General features: G+C 36.2%; 1 protein-coding gene across 1 annotated transcript in view; it reads right to left on the reverse strand.

Moving 5' to 3' along the window:
- Positions 1 to 649: 649 nt before the first annotated feature.
- Positions 650 to 17359, reverse strand: part of hsd17b12b (hydroxysteroid (17-beta) dehydrogenase 12b) — a 33772-nt gene continuing 17062 nt past the window's right edge. The window contains exons 2-11 of the mRNA XM_084403967.1: positions 14191 to 14237; positions 13252 to 13327; positions 7463 to 7570; positions 7097 to 7161; positions 6927 to 6971; positions 6072 to 6106; positions 5294 to 5375; positions 4977 to 5042; positions 2431 to 2580; positions 650 to 1763 (exon numbers count right to left, since the gene is read on the reverse strand). Of these exons, the coding sequence (XP_084260093.1) occupies positions 1656 to 1763; positions 2431 to 2580; positions 4977 to 5042; positions 5294 to 5375; positions 6072 to 6106; positions 6927 to 6971; positions 7097 to 7161; positions 7463 to 7570; positions 13252 to 13327; positions 14191 to 14237 (782 nt within the window). The 3' untranslated portion in view covers positions 650 to 1655. The remainder of the gene's footprint in view (positions 1764 to 2430; positions 2581 to 4976; positions 5043 to 5293; positions 5376 to 6071; positions 6107 to 6926; positions 6972 to 7096; positions 7162 to 7462; positions 7571 to 13251; positions 13328 to 14190; positions 14238 to 17359) is intronic.

The following is a 17359-nucleotide window of genomic DNA, read 5'->3' on the forward strand; positions in this document are numbered from 1 at the left end:
TTCTATCTCAAAAAATTAAGGATTAATGATGTTGAAAATTCAGCTTTGCCATCACAGGAATAGATTACCATTTTAAATATACTCAAACAGAAAACAGAAAAGTTATTTAAATAATTTTTCAAATAAATGAGCATAAGATACTTTATAAAAAATTCTGAAATCATGAGAAGGCATGATGTACTAAGGGAATTAAGCCATGCATGCCAAAACCATGACAATATTGGTCTTACAATAGACCTTCCATCTTTATCAATTTATCAATTTCCTTATCTGATATGTAATATTAAGAACAAAATGATCTAACCTTTTTATATTAATATCCATTTGGGAGAAATATTTACTTTTTTGGAAGTTTCTCTGGGCCCAAGATTTTAATCTTTGATGACTATTTTGAGTGTTTAGGGTTTTTTTTCTCTTACAAAGTACTACGGCTGCCTCGATCGAAATGTATAACCGCTCCAAAAAAGTATTGTCCGGACCTCCGCTGGGAAGGAAATATAGAGACCGGACCTCTTGGAACTTTAATTGAATTCCCCTGCTATAGACCTTCCATCTTACCACAAACACACTTATCTGATATTTAATATTAAGGTCAACTAACGTTCCCTTTTTGTGTATGAAAAATCCATAGAAACAGTGAGAAACAGTATTAGAAAGATTTCTTTTATTATTATAATTATTTGAAATGCAAGATTAATTCACAAGCAGGCATTTGGATTGCGTTTAGTCTGCTGCAGCAGGCTTTTTTTTGTAAAAGTAATTCAAAATGAAACCTGAAAGTGCCAATCATTTAGGGAATTCCAAGTGCTGTTTAGGAGAAAATACTGTATTTATCATTGACCACAATAATAATAACGGAACCACAGCCTCGGCTTTCAAATAAACTGCTGCCAGATTTGAAATTTGCTTCCTCAAATTCCTCAAAACCCCAGCAGCACAAGCATTACAAAGTGAACAATACACAAACTTTCCACAACAAACTCCTTTCAAAAATAGATGCTCTGACGATAGAATGCATAGTGCCATCTGTGATGGCCACAAATAGTTAAATGTAGTGCGTTTCGTTTGTAAACAACTGCTGAGTCAGACGAAGAAGAAGAAAAAAAAGCAAATATGGACCACGAATAAATGCACGTTCCCAGATGCAATTTTCAAATTGTTCGTAGGCAACCTGCCTAATTTAAGTCATATATCTTTTGATTATGGTAATGGAGGTTGTTGCTAAGTGCTGCACAAATAGACATTTCATTCAGGTTAAGAAAAAATTTCATAATTTATGTTCATCAGATGACTATTACCAGAGAACTACTAATTAACTCTCTCTAAACATTAAAGAAAACCAAACAAACTGTACTGATCGATGCTGTTAGTGACTGTTAGGACGCAAAGAACAGAGACAGAGACTATTCTGCGGTTGTCCACACGAGCTAATCAGCAAAGGCTGTTCAAGCAAATCATTTTTGGTTAGCAACGACTCAACAAAGCACTCTAATGTCTGAAAATACATCGCTTGATTCGTACCATCTCAAACAGACTTATCAGGAGCAGTTTGGTGTGACTGCTCTTGGTCCCTGACAGCAAAAGGGAAGAGAGATTAAGGTTCCTCATTTCATCACACCATTCCTTCATCCCTCTGTCTGTCCTTTTTTGTGTCTCTAACCTTGCTTCTGTTTCTTCAGATAGCGTGCGCGCTGGGACAACCCCATGCTCATAACATATTTGTTGAGCAGCTTTGCAGGAAGCAGAGCAGTAGTCACCCAACCCTGCAGCAATGACATAATAACAGACTTATTAGAATGTCAGAATCCAGAAGACGAAAACATTCGGCATTAGTACTATAGTTTATATCATATACAAGCTTCCATCATTCTAAGTTGTCCTTTTAAGCATAGTTTGTAGGATTTACACTACTGTTCAAAAGTTTGGGGTCCGTAGGATTTTTTAAAAAGAAATTATATTTTTATTCAGCAAGGATGCATTAAATTGATCAAAAGTGACAGTAAAGACATTTACAATGCCAAAAGATTTCTATTTCAAACAAATACTGTTAAAAATCCAGATTACACATTTTACACAAAAATATTAAGCAGCTCAACTGTTTTTAACATTGATGATAATCAGAAATCAACATATTAGAATGATTTCTGAAGGATCATGAGACACTGAAGACTGGAGAAATGGAGCTGAAAATGCAGCTTTGCATCACAGGAATATTTTTTTAAATACATTCAAAAAGATATGTTACTTTGAATTGTAATAATATTTCACAATATTACTGTTTTACTGTATTTTTGACCAAATAAGTGCAGCCTGGCAGAGCATAAGAGACTTCTTTCTTTCAAAAAAAAAAAAATCTTACTGACCCCTTGAATTCACTGTAGACCTGAACACTGAATTAAAGATGGTCAAGGCATTTTAAGAGGGTCTCACCATGACGGCATGAGGGAGGTAACCGTTAGACTGAGTCTGCAATCCTACGGTACTCAGCTGGGCTTTCACGTAGCGTTCTGGAGTGGGGATGTCGAGAGACGCCCTCTTGATTTTGCTCAGCTTGGTTGTCACAAAAAACGGCAGCACGCTCTTCAAGAAGATACACAAGACACTTCATCACTGTAAGTAGTTGAACTAGTCTAAGTCTGGGTGACAGGAACACATCACATCACCAGTAGAAAAACCCAAACACTATACAGTATATCTCAAATGGAATTTCACTTAAAATCATCAGTTGCATTTTTAAAGGTACACTATTGGCGCATTTCCACTGCATGGTACGGTACGGTACGGCTCGCTTTGGCTCGCTTTAAATGGTACCACCTCTGTTGAGGTTCCAAGCGTTCCAATACCGATACTAAAATGTGACGTGAAAACACTGCAGATCACTGATTGGTCAGACAGAATCATCACTACCAGCGTCATTGTATTTACGACACGAGACACTAAACCCGCTAGATTTAAATAGCCAGTAGACAAAACAAAGCCAACACTGTAGCGCCTGTTTTAAAAGTATTTGCTTAAAAAAAAAAAAAATAATAAAAAAAAAAGAGAGTATAAACTTCAAAAAAAGAAATGGCTGAATCGTGATCAGTGGACGAGGTGCAGACGTTCCTCTCTTTGGTTGCCGAGGAGTGGATGGGGAAACACGGAATGAAAAATTCGCATTTAATATGATGATGCCATGGCAGTAGAGACGGCAACTATTAACGATCAGTCCAAACGAAGTCCACTTTGAAGCGGTACTAACTGCAGTGGAAAAGCAAACGAGCTAAAGCGAGCCGAGCCGTGCCGTACCGAGTCGAGTCATACCACGCAGTGGAAAAGCGAAGCGAGCCGAACCGTTCTGCGCCGAGTCGAACCGTACCGAGCCGAACCGAGCCGTACCATGCAGTGGAAAAGCGCCATATGTAACTTTTGGCCCACTAGCGTTAAAATAGCAAAGCTCCATGTATTTTGCGGAAGAACATTGTTTTGGATGTGCTTCGGCTCTGCGTGACTGTGCGGATGATTATGACCCTTTACAATTGATAATGCTTTACAATGAACTCTGTTAGAGAGCTACATATGGTAATTTATCCGTTTAATAAAATACCTTACTCACCTGTTGAGTAATAAAACGCCACGTCGCTTTTACAACATTTCAAATTCTCGTCAATGTTGATTCTCGTTTTATTACGAGCTCTGCCGCGTTCTCTTTTTGCCAGCAAACTCTCCTCTATTCTCCATTTCTTTTTAAGACAGGTTCAAGATTTAGCTGCTCCATTTCAACCTTTCTTAAATAACTTTTGCCACTGCCACACCATACACGCATCAAAGTAGGCAGAGCAACTTTTCTATATTTACGGATATAACGAGACACGGACGGGCGAGTGGCGAATGTTCACAATTTCCCGCGAAAACCATCCCGCTAGGTCTAAAATACAAACACTTACAATAAGCTTACCATAGTGAATCAAGGTAAGACAAAAACAAGTTTTGGAGGAGGGATTGATGATGCAGTCTCATTATTTAAAAAAAATAATAAAAAAATACATAGTGTACCTTTAAATGTCCTTCTTTTCAGCCAACAAATAATGTGGTCTGAACTTTGAAAATAGCTCTTAAAACATTATTTAAAACAATAATATCTTAGTAAAAACCTAAAGTAATATTGACAAACTATATATCATTTGAAAGCTTACAAAGCTTAAAGAATTCTGACTTTCATATTTGGTAACTGATATTCAAAGTAAATTACACAAGAGTAGTAATTTAATAATTTGAAACAAGAATATTTACATACTTATAAGGCGTGTTCCGACCTTTATTTTGAAATAGTGACGAACATGAAAAATCGTGAAAGATTGGTAGAAACCTAAAGATTGTTTTCATGAGTTCAAAAGATAACATCCATTAAATAAAATAAAAAAGGTCTGAATAAAGAAAAAAATTATAGATTAACCATTTGTCCACATTCATGATCTTTTTATGCGTTTATTCGAGGTCGAATTCAAATCAAACACTGCCAAACTGCCTATACTACTTCTGAATAGGATGTCTATTTCATAAATTGTATGATCACTCAAACCAAATGGAAATGGATGTGCCTTTATATGGTCAGTAATGGAGCTTAGTTCTCATCTAGTGAAAAAGTTTGGTACTGCGCCCAAATAAAATCTTACTGAAAGCTCATGTTTTGAGATATCAAGCTAAAATTTGGAACACAGCTTATTCCGATTTTTTACTTCGATTATCTTGCGGTTTTGGAGTAAAACATGTCTTGTAAACATAATATTTCTACATTTTCTTAAACTTCTATAACTTTTTTTGTGAATTGATTTCACATCTACAATAATCTGCCAAGTGTCTTCTTCAAAACAAGATCAACCTTAGGTCTACATTCGAAAGCATTTTTGAATTACAACCATTAAAGTTTGGATAGTGTATTTTCATGTGACAGTTAAGTGGTTTAAAACTACTCTTGTCATAAAATTTTCACTCACCTGTACAATAATCCCTTTGCTTTTGTATTCAGCATCAAGTCCACGGGAGAAGAAGTCCACAAAGGCCTGGAGGAGTGAGAATAATCATCTAGAGCATGTCCTTCAACATTGTGAATGTAACAAACTCATTAACCTTTACATAACCCAAAGCATCAAGCTGCTCTAGTATTCTAAAATCAACAACTAATATGCTCAAAATAGTGCTGCTAAACACAATGAGATTTCAGGAAACTTCCTCTGAGAACATTAGCAACAAGACTCAGAAAGATTTCCAAGGCCTGATCCAAGGTAGAGAGAAAAAGAGAAAAATGACTTGCCTTCGAAGAAGAATAGAGGGTGAGGAGAGGAACTGGGTACATGCCACTCGCTGAGGCAACATTCAAGATCACTCCTTTAGACCTAGAAAGAGTCAGGGGTTTTTCAAACTGTTGTAGAACAGCACATAAGCATGTTTAATACAGACAACAGTGCTTGTAGCGTCCCTTATATTTGTTCCATTTTCACTCGACTATTTTGACAGCACAGAATTATCCCTTCTAACGGATTCTTGCATCCCTGTTGCTATGGCAACCGGTGCCCGTGCCAGTGTACATACTGTTGCATTATGTACTAGTGCACACTGGACTCTAGGGCTCTAGATGAGAGGAGCTATACAGATACTTTCGGTATGGCTTTTATTCTCAAAACTGAGGAAAAAATCTTCTAAAGACTTTAACTTCGTACATTGGTTGGAACAAACATAACAATCTTCCATTATTTGTTTCATTTTGGTTCGACACAGTCAGCCTCTGCCACAAGAAATAATTAACAGTTTCTATCAAGATGCATTTATAATAGCCAATGAGAAAATGTAAAAGTAAAAAAAATTGATCATGATTATTGGACTGAAGTGTGCAAGAACTAAAAGACCAAAACCAACACGTAAGCATGAGATGACCAAACAGTATAAAAATAAATATTTGCATGACACACGTCTGTGGGAAATACTAGTCATATCGCTACACGCATGAAAATCATTCCATCTGCTTTGAATAACCAAACAAACACTACTTTAAAATGTCAACAAAAATGCATTTTAGTGATTTCTGAACGTACCTGTCAACCATCCTGGGCAGAACCAATCGCGTCATCTATAATAGTACAGGGACAAAACATGTGAATCAGATCTACAATGTTTTAAAAGTCTATTGCGCGGTGAATTAAAGAACATGATTATAAACTCTGATAACTTCCAATGATCTTTTCAGTAATATTTCATATATGCAAAACAATGCACATGACAATCCTTGGAAAAATTCTGTCCTATAAATTGCATATGTATTTTCATCATACAGAGTAATACATCTTGGATCCTGAGGGAGGCAGCATAGACTCAAAATTCAGGCTTTATAATACAGAACTGCAGTGGCAGCTGGCTACACACAACTTATTGTGCACAAAGGAAAACAGTATATATAGGGCTATAAATAGTATTAGTTTATATGTAGTGCTGTAATTATACTGTATAAATTAGTCAAATCAGTCACATCATGAAGAAGCAAATTTTCCTGGATACGTTGAGATAAAATAGTTTCTTGTAGTATGAAAACACTGCAACATTCAGGATGCAAAATGTTCTCTCCAGCCCTAAAAGGAGTTCTGTAAATATCTAATACCAAAACTATGAACACTTTTACACATGACAGCCCATATTAACACACCAACAGCAGTTTGTGTTGAGAAACTTGGCCCACCCAGACACAATACAGAGGAAGTGGGAGAGTTACCGTTAGTAAAATGTGGACAAGGAGTCTTAAAAGCAGAGCAACAACAAATTATGAAATTATGATTTACCTTATAAATTATAAAAACTACGTTATGACTGTTTCTGTCATTTACACATACACTTTGTTACCAGAGGGCATGCAAAGGCCGTTTCTAAGACTTAAGTGAAGAGCAAATGCGTCTTACCTGACAAACTGACGTAATGTTGATGTTGATCATATTGTTGATGAACTGCAATTACAACTGTCAATACGTTACCAACCAAAACAAAATTTAAAACAACAGACAATTACACTTCTTTTTAATAAAATGGAAGTTTTGCACGATGCGTTTTACAAACGGCTACATAAACTCACGCTGTCGACATTAGGAATGTTGAGGAAGAACTCTGGGTAGGAATAAGACACTCCAACATTGTTAACTGTAGGTGGAAGAGACATAAAATAATTTCAGGGGAGATTATTTTAAATAAAATAAAAACTTTCTATGCGCTTGAGCGATATTTAAAAAAAAAGAACAGGTTTAGAAAGAGATGTGGAAAGATAGGTAGTTCCCTCCACTTTCCCATAGCTGGCAGCAAATACTAACAGACAATTGATCATTAAAAAAAAGAGAGAGAAATAAAGTTTTGCTGTTTGAGCCCAGAACATATTGTTCCAGAAAAAAAACACCCTAACCAAATAGTATCCCACTAACACCTAAAAAACAGAGATGTAATATACCTAAAACTCCTATTTCCAGTCCAGCCAGTCCAGACTCAATCTTAGTGTAGATGTCCACAGATCCAAAGTCAGCAGAAATGGTTTTGGTCTCTACATTATATTTGCTCTCTGGAAGAAAAGGAAAAGGAACATTAGGAATGCAGGTGCTTTATGGAACGTCACAGAATGTTAACAACATGATGCTAATTTGCCTTGCACTGGTTTGATTCGAAGAAAGTGTAAAAGTGCCAATAAATCAACTAAAACTTTTGGTAACATAATTGCAACAAAACATATCACAAACTAAAATTGCAGTTTCTCTTCACATGAGCCAGTGCGTCACTAAGATGTTCTGTTGTAAAAGTACTTAATTTACTAAATATGTCTGAGTATGGATGGTGGAGAGGAGAAAGAAACAGAAAGAGAGAGAGAGAAGAATGGAAAGAAAGCACTAAAAGAACTCCATTCACATGCTCGCTCTAATAGACACTGCACTGTTTCATTGAAAGAAATGTGACGTGCATAGATGGCAGCACTCAGAAAGTCACACCAGGAAAATGCAGCCAAAAAAAAAGACAAAAATACACCAAATCTTAATCAAACTACACTCAACAGGAGAATAGGAGAATTTATTGTACTGGTGGATACTGGTACCTATTAAAGCAATAGATACTCAGGTCATAAGCTGTGATGATGTATTTGGTGTTAGTATCAAATTTGTATTGCAACAGACCACAGATTCAATCAACAGCTCTGAAAGTAAAATCAATGGGGTACATTTGAGAAAAACCACTAGAGGAATCTTAAAAGCCTACTGACCATTTTTAGTTCACTATTGTCATTTTGTAAAGAGCACTTAAAGCTAGGGGTGTAACAATAAATCGTGTCACAATATATCGCAATGCAAAAATGCAACAAAATATGTATCGTGGATATTAGTGACAATATGAATTGTGTATAGTTTACCCAAAATGAACATTACTGTGTGAAAAAAAGCACGTTTACAGAGTTTTAGTGTCAGTACTGCATTAAACTACGGTGTATGATGTTGAATATAATGTATAATAATGCAATTGGGGAATATTTGTGGGTCCTGATAATCCCAAATGTCATGTTACTAGTAAAAAGTGGCCTACGTTATTTTAAATACAGTCAGTGAAAGAGTGCAAGTATATTCGTCTAAAATAATTCTGTTTTCAGCTTCAGAATCATGAATATTTTTATTCTGGTCTCACTATTGTCCCGTGCATTGGGTTACCAGCACCAAGTCCAAGCCTATTCATTTACACAAAAATGTAATGCCAAATGTAGCATTTTAATCAAGTCTTGGAGTATCGCAATAATATCGCATCATCGATATTATTCAGTATCATGATATGTATCGAATCGTGACATGAGGGTATCATCACACTACCCTGGTCCTACCAGACTCTCGCACATTTCATTTGTACAGAGAGTCTGGCCACTCTCCATTGACAAGCGTTAACTTCCTTGAAGGCGGGTACTCTGAAGTTTAAAACTATTGGATCTGCCCAGAGCCACTCTGGATCTCCCGTAACCAATCGCTAACGTTTGGTTGTGACGCATGTCTACAACTCAAACTAGCGCACGACCTCAACGTCATCGTTCTCAGCCACTCCCTCTGTTCGCTGATTGGACCTCCAAAAAATTGCCCGGAGAAAACCAATTGTCTCTGAGAAAACCCAATAATATACCGCAAACCCAGACGAATGAAAATGAAATGAAAATGAAGCGAAAGTACGTAGGAGGGCGGAGCCAGGCTATTGTCACACCCTGTCTTAAAGCACAAACATCAGTATAAACTACAAGTACACTGATATTTTGGCATTGTTCTGACATCATTATAATTAGTTGATGGCCACTTGGTTGATTAACACGATTTGTAAAAATTGTGTTTGCAAATCAAAAATGCTTTTTTTAAAGGGATACTCCACTTTTTTCGGAAATATGCTCATTTTACAACTCCCCCAGAGTTAAACAGATGAGTTTTACCGTTTTAGAATCCATTCAGCCGAACTCCGGGTCTGACGGTACCACTTTTAGCATAGCTTAGCACAGATCATTGATTCTGATTAGTCCAGTAGCATTTCTTTCAAAATGACCAAAGAGTTTCAATATTTTTCCTATTTAAAACTTGACTCTTCTGTAGTTAAACCGTGTACTAAGATCGACGGAAAATGAAAAGTTACTACTCTCATTCCAGCGTAATAATCAAGGAACTGTGCGGCCGTATCATGGGTGCAGCAGGCGTAATGATATGACGCAGCGCCTAAAAATAGTCCCCAGCTCCTTAACTTCTTCCAACGTGACCGGGACTAAGTTTGTCTAACCTATTAGACCTATTTTCAGGCGCTGCGTCATATCACTACGCCTGCTGCACCCATGGTACAGCCGCACAGTTCCTTGATTATTACGCCGGAATGAGAGTAGTTCCTAGCCATATAGGCTTAGAAAATCGCAACTTTTCATTTTCCGTCGATCTTAGTACACAGTTTAACTACAGAAGAGTCAAGTTTTAAATAGGAAAAATATTGAAACTCTTTGGTCATTTTGAAAGAAATGCTACTGGACTCGTCTGAATCAATGATCTATGCTAAGCTATGCTAAAAGTGGTACCGTCAGACCCGGAGTTCGGCTGAATGGATTCTAAAACGGTAAAACTCATCTGTTTAACTCTGGGGGAGTTGTAAAATGAGCATATTTCCGAAAAAAGTGGAGTATCCCTTTAAAGCTTCAGGTTTGCTGTGCTTGTTTCTAGGGCTGCATAATTAGCATTTATATAATACGTATTGTATTGAAATATATCTACTGTAATATTTCACTATAAAATAGAAAATGATTTAAGAAAAATATAATAATGATCATTTTATTTTACAGAGCAACTGTAAAATTACAATATTAATATATGTGTCTTTATTCATGTTTAAAAGCTTTTATTTTGGCTGAAAACCACAGGAAGACTATAAAGCTTCTCTTTAGTTGGCAACAGCTGGTTTTTAAGCACTTCTCATTACAAGATTGGGAAGATAGTTGGTGCTTGTCAAGTTCCCAAATGAACTTTATAAGAGACCAAAGCTTATGAAACACTGAAAACATGGGATTTTGAGCTGCTCGTGTGTAAACGAGCACAGTGCCTCAATTCATACATTTATTTAATCAAATCGCAGCAATTGCGATTAATCGTGCAGCCCTAATAAATACTGCATAAAACAAATGTTTGAATATAATAAATGTTAATATAAACATTGGTCATTCAGCAGTATACACCATACAGAAGTCCTGTCCATTTGGAGGACTACACCACACATGTAAGGCAAGAGTCATCATCATGTCCAACACTTTTGTCAATTGTCACTTTTGTCTGATGAAAGGTGCGCCTGACTATATTTGCCAGTGTTCAGTGGAGGTCACTGGGCTGATTTCCTCCATTCGATTCTCTCTCTCTCTCTCTCTCTCTCATCCCCGCCATGACATCTCCAGGATCCACCTCCATCTGTGAAGTCGCGCTCTGCTGCAGAAGCCAGGCAGCTCAATTGGCAGAGTGCCTGCCTTTCAACACAGAGCTAAAAATAACTCAGCTCATTAACATCCACATTCATTTAGCAGAGGGAGACACTCGCTGCCTCACAAACAGGAGCAGCACTCCATACACACACCAATAGGTACCCCACAGGTCCTCTGCACACGAGCAAACGCAAACGCACATGGATGCACACACGTGCGTGCATGCTCTAAATCATGCCATCCTCCTTAGATCAGGAGTCAGCCAACCAAAGGACAAGAAGAAATGAATGGGGGTGCATCTGCGATTCAGCCACTGCCGCTCTATTCATGCAATGCTGAGACCCTGCCTTTGCTTTGTTCTTGCCGTGCCAGTGATATAAAGAGTGCAATCAACACAATCAACAGTAGACTATACATATAAAATTGTATATTTTTTTTTAAATATAAAGGTCACATTTTATATTAGGTGTCTTCCACTACTATGTACTTAGATCAGAAAAATAAATCTCAAGTACAATGTACTTAGTGTGCACATGTTGTATTGCAAAACGCTTTTGCTGCTATTGAGGTGGGATATGGGTAAAGTTATGGACAGGTTTGGTATGGTTAGGCTTAAAGGTATAATGGAGGATTTTTTACTTCCGGGTGGATCACCTATACTATTGGTCCTCCTAATTGTCAATCATTCTGGTGAATCAATCAAACTTATTCAAAAAGTGGAGAGGGCGGGTCTTATCTAAAATTCAGAAAGATCCTCCACTATATCTTTAAGGGTGGGTTACAGTGTGAAGTGAGGGTCAACAGTGTAAGTATAGATGTAATTACAGCTGTAACTACATGCAGGTATTTTTTTTTTTATATAAATACAATGTAAAAACATGCATGTACACAATAAGTGCATTGTATCAAATGATACATTTAAATGTTAGTACAGTACATAGTAGTTAAAGACCCTTAATAAAAAGTGGGACCAAATAAAATTTCTCTTTTTACAGCAACACAATGTACATAAAACTAGAAAATCAAGTATTTTTAATTAATAGTTAAACAGAGTGGTGGAAGACCGATTAATAAAACAATATTTGGCCATTTTAAGTATATAAGAATTACACAATTTTTGGTTTTAAATCTTTTGGTGAATTTTGATTTGAATCAATATTGCGTAAACTAAGTTTTGGTGTCATTTCAACCCATTATCATGCAGCTCATTTGCTAAAATTAAATTGCAGCATGTGCACCTATGCATTCATATCAACCATTGGTCAAATTGCATATTATATGAGCTACAAAAAAGAGAAAAAAAACAGACACATTGGGCTTCATTCATGAAATTTCCTTTTATACATCACTAAATCTGCACGTAAAATGGACTCTAAAAAAATCTCTCCTTCAAATTCACAAATGCTTCATAAACCTCAGATTTGGAAGTTAAACGTGTGCATACAGGGCATAAAACTAACGTTTTGCCACACCTGCCAATGGCCGGTGACTTAAGAAGAAAATGCCCAGTCAACTGCACGCAGCGTCGTTCACATTAGTTCAAGTTCATGTTCTCACAATCTTGCACCGTTAGAATTCATAAAAATATTACTGGCCAACTGTTACACCGTTTCATATACTCGCCAACAGCGATTTTTCCTCACATTTGGCACTTGGTGAGTGTTAATTTTTGGCCCTTTGTAAATGTCAATGAATTCCAATCATTCTTAAATAGGGCACATAATATGCACGCTCATTCATAATTAGAATAAACCCCACCCATGAATTATGTGTACAGGAATGCTGTGGGCTCTTCTGGACTCCCTTATCAGGTTTGGCAGACTTATTGGCCATGTGCCTAAATAAAACTTTATTAATTAAATTGCTAATCTTGCTGACAAATTCTACACACGGACTCAGAGTAGTAGCAATCTATAATAAAAAATTTAAATAGACGAGGTGGATGTTTTCAATCATTTTTGTTTATCAGTGAAATTAATTTTCACATTTAACTAAATGATTTTGTTGTTATTATTATTATTATTATTATTATATGTTATCATAGTAAATTGTGTCATCAAAATGCAGTGTCACCAGTTTACCTAAAAGAACACAAAGCGTTCTGATGTTTTACACACCATTAACTCGTGTTTGGAAGCAGGTGTATTTTTTTTTCGGACCAACTAACAATTTGCAAATACCAACACTCCTGAAAATTTATGAATGGTTTACGCAAAAAATCATTCTGCTTGTGTTTCATAAATGAGGTCTATAGTGTTTTCCCACAGGTCGAAGCAGACACCTACCAATAGCTTTGGACACTTCATCCAGCTTCTCTTGAGTACGGCTGATGAGAACTATAGCAAAACCTTGTCGAGCAAGCTGCACAGAATCAGAAACATTTCACATTATAACTATACAATATTATAACAATTGAAATCACACATGATCAGATCATAAATTACGCTAGCATTCACAATCAATATATATTTCTATCTGCATTACTATACAAAGGATCCGACTCTAAAGGTCCCAATTTACTTAGAGTGAAATTAAAGAAAAAAAGTCAAGGTCAGAATTGAGTAAAAACAAACACACTGACGAGTTGCTTTATAGTAGAAACTGAAGTCGTAATTCTACTTGAAAGAGACCCTGACACTGTTTTTTCCATGTTTAATATTGTAAAGCTGCTTGATTTTAAGCAATCTATTGTATGAATTGTTATATAAACATACCCACATCACTATGATCAGATGCTTTCTTAACTGCTGTTTTCTCACCGCTGTCATTTTTGTTGTGTGTTTATTTTATTATTGAGAGGAAAACATGCAGCACATGTTTAAATATTCATCTAAACCTGCTCTCAGCAGTGTGGGATGTTCGCTAACAGTATATCGATGCAAAGGTATTTCAAACTGTGTTTTACACCCAAATGAAAGAAAAAGAACTTCGCTGTGAGTGTATCGGTACCTTATGTGTATTATTACAGAATCAGATCTCGTTATCAGAATCTGATGTATTGTTACAATCACTTAAAAATAGCATATAATAAAAATCGTAATTTCATAAAGGCCATCAAACAGTAGAAATGAGAAGCAGAAGGGTAGTAAATGCTTGCCGGGTTGTCGACTGTACGAGGCAAACCTTTGAGAGCGGAGTTCTCCCTGAACTCTGACTGAGACCTCTAGTTTGATGACTCATTGTGATTTCCGTGAGGGGGGCAAATAAAACATGAGGAATCTTACCTCCTCCGCATAGGCTTTTCCGATTCCATCTGTGGCCCCAGTCACAACTATAGGGAAAAAGTCAGAGGAAGAGAGAGAATGTAAATTATCACACTAAACACACATCATCTCGACTTATATCTAAAGACACTTTGACAGCAAGTGTGTAACTATACATATTGATGAACAGTGCTTAAAACACAAGCTATTACTTTTGTGAGAAAATAAAGATGATGTCATAAATTTCATTAAATAAAAACTAACCGTATTATTTTGGAATTAAAAATAAAAGTATCCAGGGACTCTCATGCATATTAAACATGGATGTCTGCTGTATGAGCTGATGAGACCATGGAAACGACAGCAAAAAAACGACATGTTCCTGTACCGTTCTCGATTACACTCTTAAAAATAAATGATCCAAAAGATTTTTGCAATGATGCCATAGACAAATCATTATGGGTTCCCCAAACGTTTATTTATTTATTTATTTAATATATATATATATATATATATATATATATATATAAACACATACATATATACATATATATATATATATATATGGTTCCAACTGCAAAAAAGTTCTTCAGATTGTTTTTCAACTATAGGAAAAAAAGGATATTTTAAGAACTGTTCACAGGAAGGTTTTCAACCCAAATTGGTTATCTTGTGGCATCACTGTGAAACCCCGCCTAAAAACCTTTATTTTTAAGAGTGTAAATAACTGTTTCCCAGTCTAAAGAGCCTTTCGGGAAATTAATTGTAAAAGGCTCTTCATGGAAACATTCACACTGGTGAAAAATAAAAGATAGTAGTAAAGGTAGTATTGGCATCAATGGTTCCATGAAGAACCTTGAACAGGTTCAAGAACCTAAAGAACCCGAAAGGTTCTTTAGACTGGAAAATGGTTCTTTAGAATATTAAAATGTTCTTCAACATAAGAAGAAAAAAAAAATGGTTCTTTTAAGAACGGTTTACTGGAAGGTTATTTGGGGGAACCAAAAATGGTTCTTCTATGGCATCACCTTGAAAACCCCTTTTGGAAACTTCATTTTCAAGAGTCTAAACGCCAATAAAGAACCTTTATTTTTAAGATATAGTTCCCATGGCTTCACCTAGACAACAGGCCCTGTCACTCCACATATGCGGTTCACCTCTGTAAAAATAGCTTGAGGGCAAGCAAAGAGGGAAACGTCCTCACATTTATAGAAAGAGCAGAGAAGCATGAATTCATGCATGGTTCCCTCTTCACTGGGCATCAAGGACACGGGACAAACATCCCCAACCCTTTAGCCTGGCATCTTTGGTGTCAGAGATGCCAGTCCTGATTAAAGATTTACATGGGCAGCCCGCATACACCGGCTGGAGTAACACAAGAGAGTGTGGAAAGGGAGGGGTGGATGACGAACAATAAGACAGCGCAAGGGAGGAGCGAATGAGGACTGATCCTGGGGGCAGTTAAAAATAGAAAGGGAAGAGTGAAAGGCAAGCAGCTAACGGAGAGTACAGTTGGGAGGGGGCGGCACACAGTTAGAGGCAAGGGAACCATTTTCCCAGTTATTTTTAAGCACATTTACAATACATTACTCCACATGAGCGGAGGAAAAAAAACACTGGTTGGGACGAAACGCTCCGAGGGTGTACTGCTAGGTGAGGACATGCAGAGAGAGTGAAATTTTGTATGAATGCTGCTGTATATAACACACCCTGAGCAATGTCCTACAACACATTCTGGAAATGTGAATGAATGGGAGTCTTATTCAGAAAAACTCTGCTCTCACGTGTTTAGCGCTGCTGTATCACATCACATCTGTGCTTTAGTTTAACTACACATCCAATGTAAAGAAGACGCATCTGTTCACGTCAAGTCTGCAGACAAGTTGTAAAAATATCTTGATTTGAGTACAAACTACATTCGTTGTTTGATTATCTTGCATTTCAAGGCTTTGACATTTAGAATTTCATAAAATACCCTTGCCCTTCATCTAAATGGAGGCAATGCTTTGAAGAAAAATTAAGTTGATGCATTACAGTTCGTAAACATTAACACAAATAGCTTGATATAAGATATGGAACGTACCAGTCAAGGTCTTTCTTACTACAGTTAAAGGGATAGTTCACCCATTTTTCAATTTAAATTACATACAATTTTATTTAAAAATCACGATATATTGATAAAAACATTAAAATACCACAATATGCAATGGATCATGACTATAGTATACAATTGCATGGCCAAAACGATTCTCAATCTATTTAATTATTTTTACTGAGAATGACGAACAAATGGTACATGATAAATAAATAAAACACACACTAAATGTAATTACTTGATCTTAATTACACATAAAAAAAAAAAATGTTTGATTAACAATACAGTAAAAACAGTAATACTGTAAAATAGTATTTTAATTTAAACTGTTTTCTATTTTACTATATTTTATCATGTAAATTATCCCTGTGATGGTAAAGATGGATTTTCAGCATACATTCCTCCAAGTAATATTTATTATTATTATCAATGTTGAAATGTGGAACATTGTGGAAACCGTGATGTTTTTTTTTTTTCATGGTTCTTTGAAGAATAGAAAACTCAAAAGCATAGCATTTATTGGAAACAGAAATCTTTTGTAACATTATAAATGTGTTTACTGTCACTTTTAATCAATTTAATGCATCCTTGCTGAAAAAAAGGTAGTGTATTTAATAGTTAGACTTTGTTTACTGAGAAATTAACATGTTCACTTAATTTACATTTTGCTGAAAAAAAGTTCCTCCAATAAAAGGGCAGCAGCGCTATCCGGTTTACTTTCTAAAAATCTGGCACAATATTAAATACTATAAGCCTGCATCTGAGTGAAAACATTCACAGATTGATGGTGAATTTGAGCATCATCTGTTGGAAAATGTCAAAAAAACAAATCCTCAGAAAGTGATGCCAAACCTGACGATGAGGAATTTGGGTCAGTGTAATTCAAGTTATTTTAAAAGTAGCCTATAAACAATGACGTTAAACAGCCCAGTGAATTAAATTATCACACAAACTGTACATTAGTCAGACACGGCCCCTTCCCGTCTGCCATTTGAAAAACAACAGAGAAAACTGCAAAGTTTAATAACCTGGAGAAGCATTTCAGTTTTGCGAACATGCAAAGGGGCGACAGGGAAACACCCCTTGTAACTGGCA

This window comes from Rutilus rutilus, assembly GCF_951802725.1.
Source record: "Rutilus rutilus genome assembly, chromosome: 3".
Lineage (NCBI taxonomy): Eukaryota > Metazoa > Chordata > Actinopteri > Cypriniformes > Leuciscidae > Rutilus > Rutilus rutilus.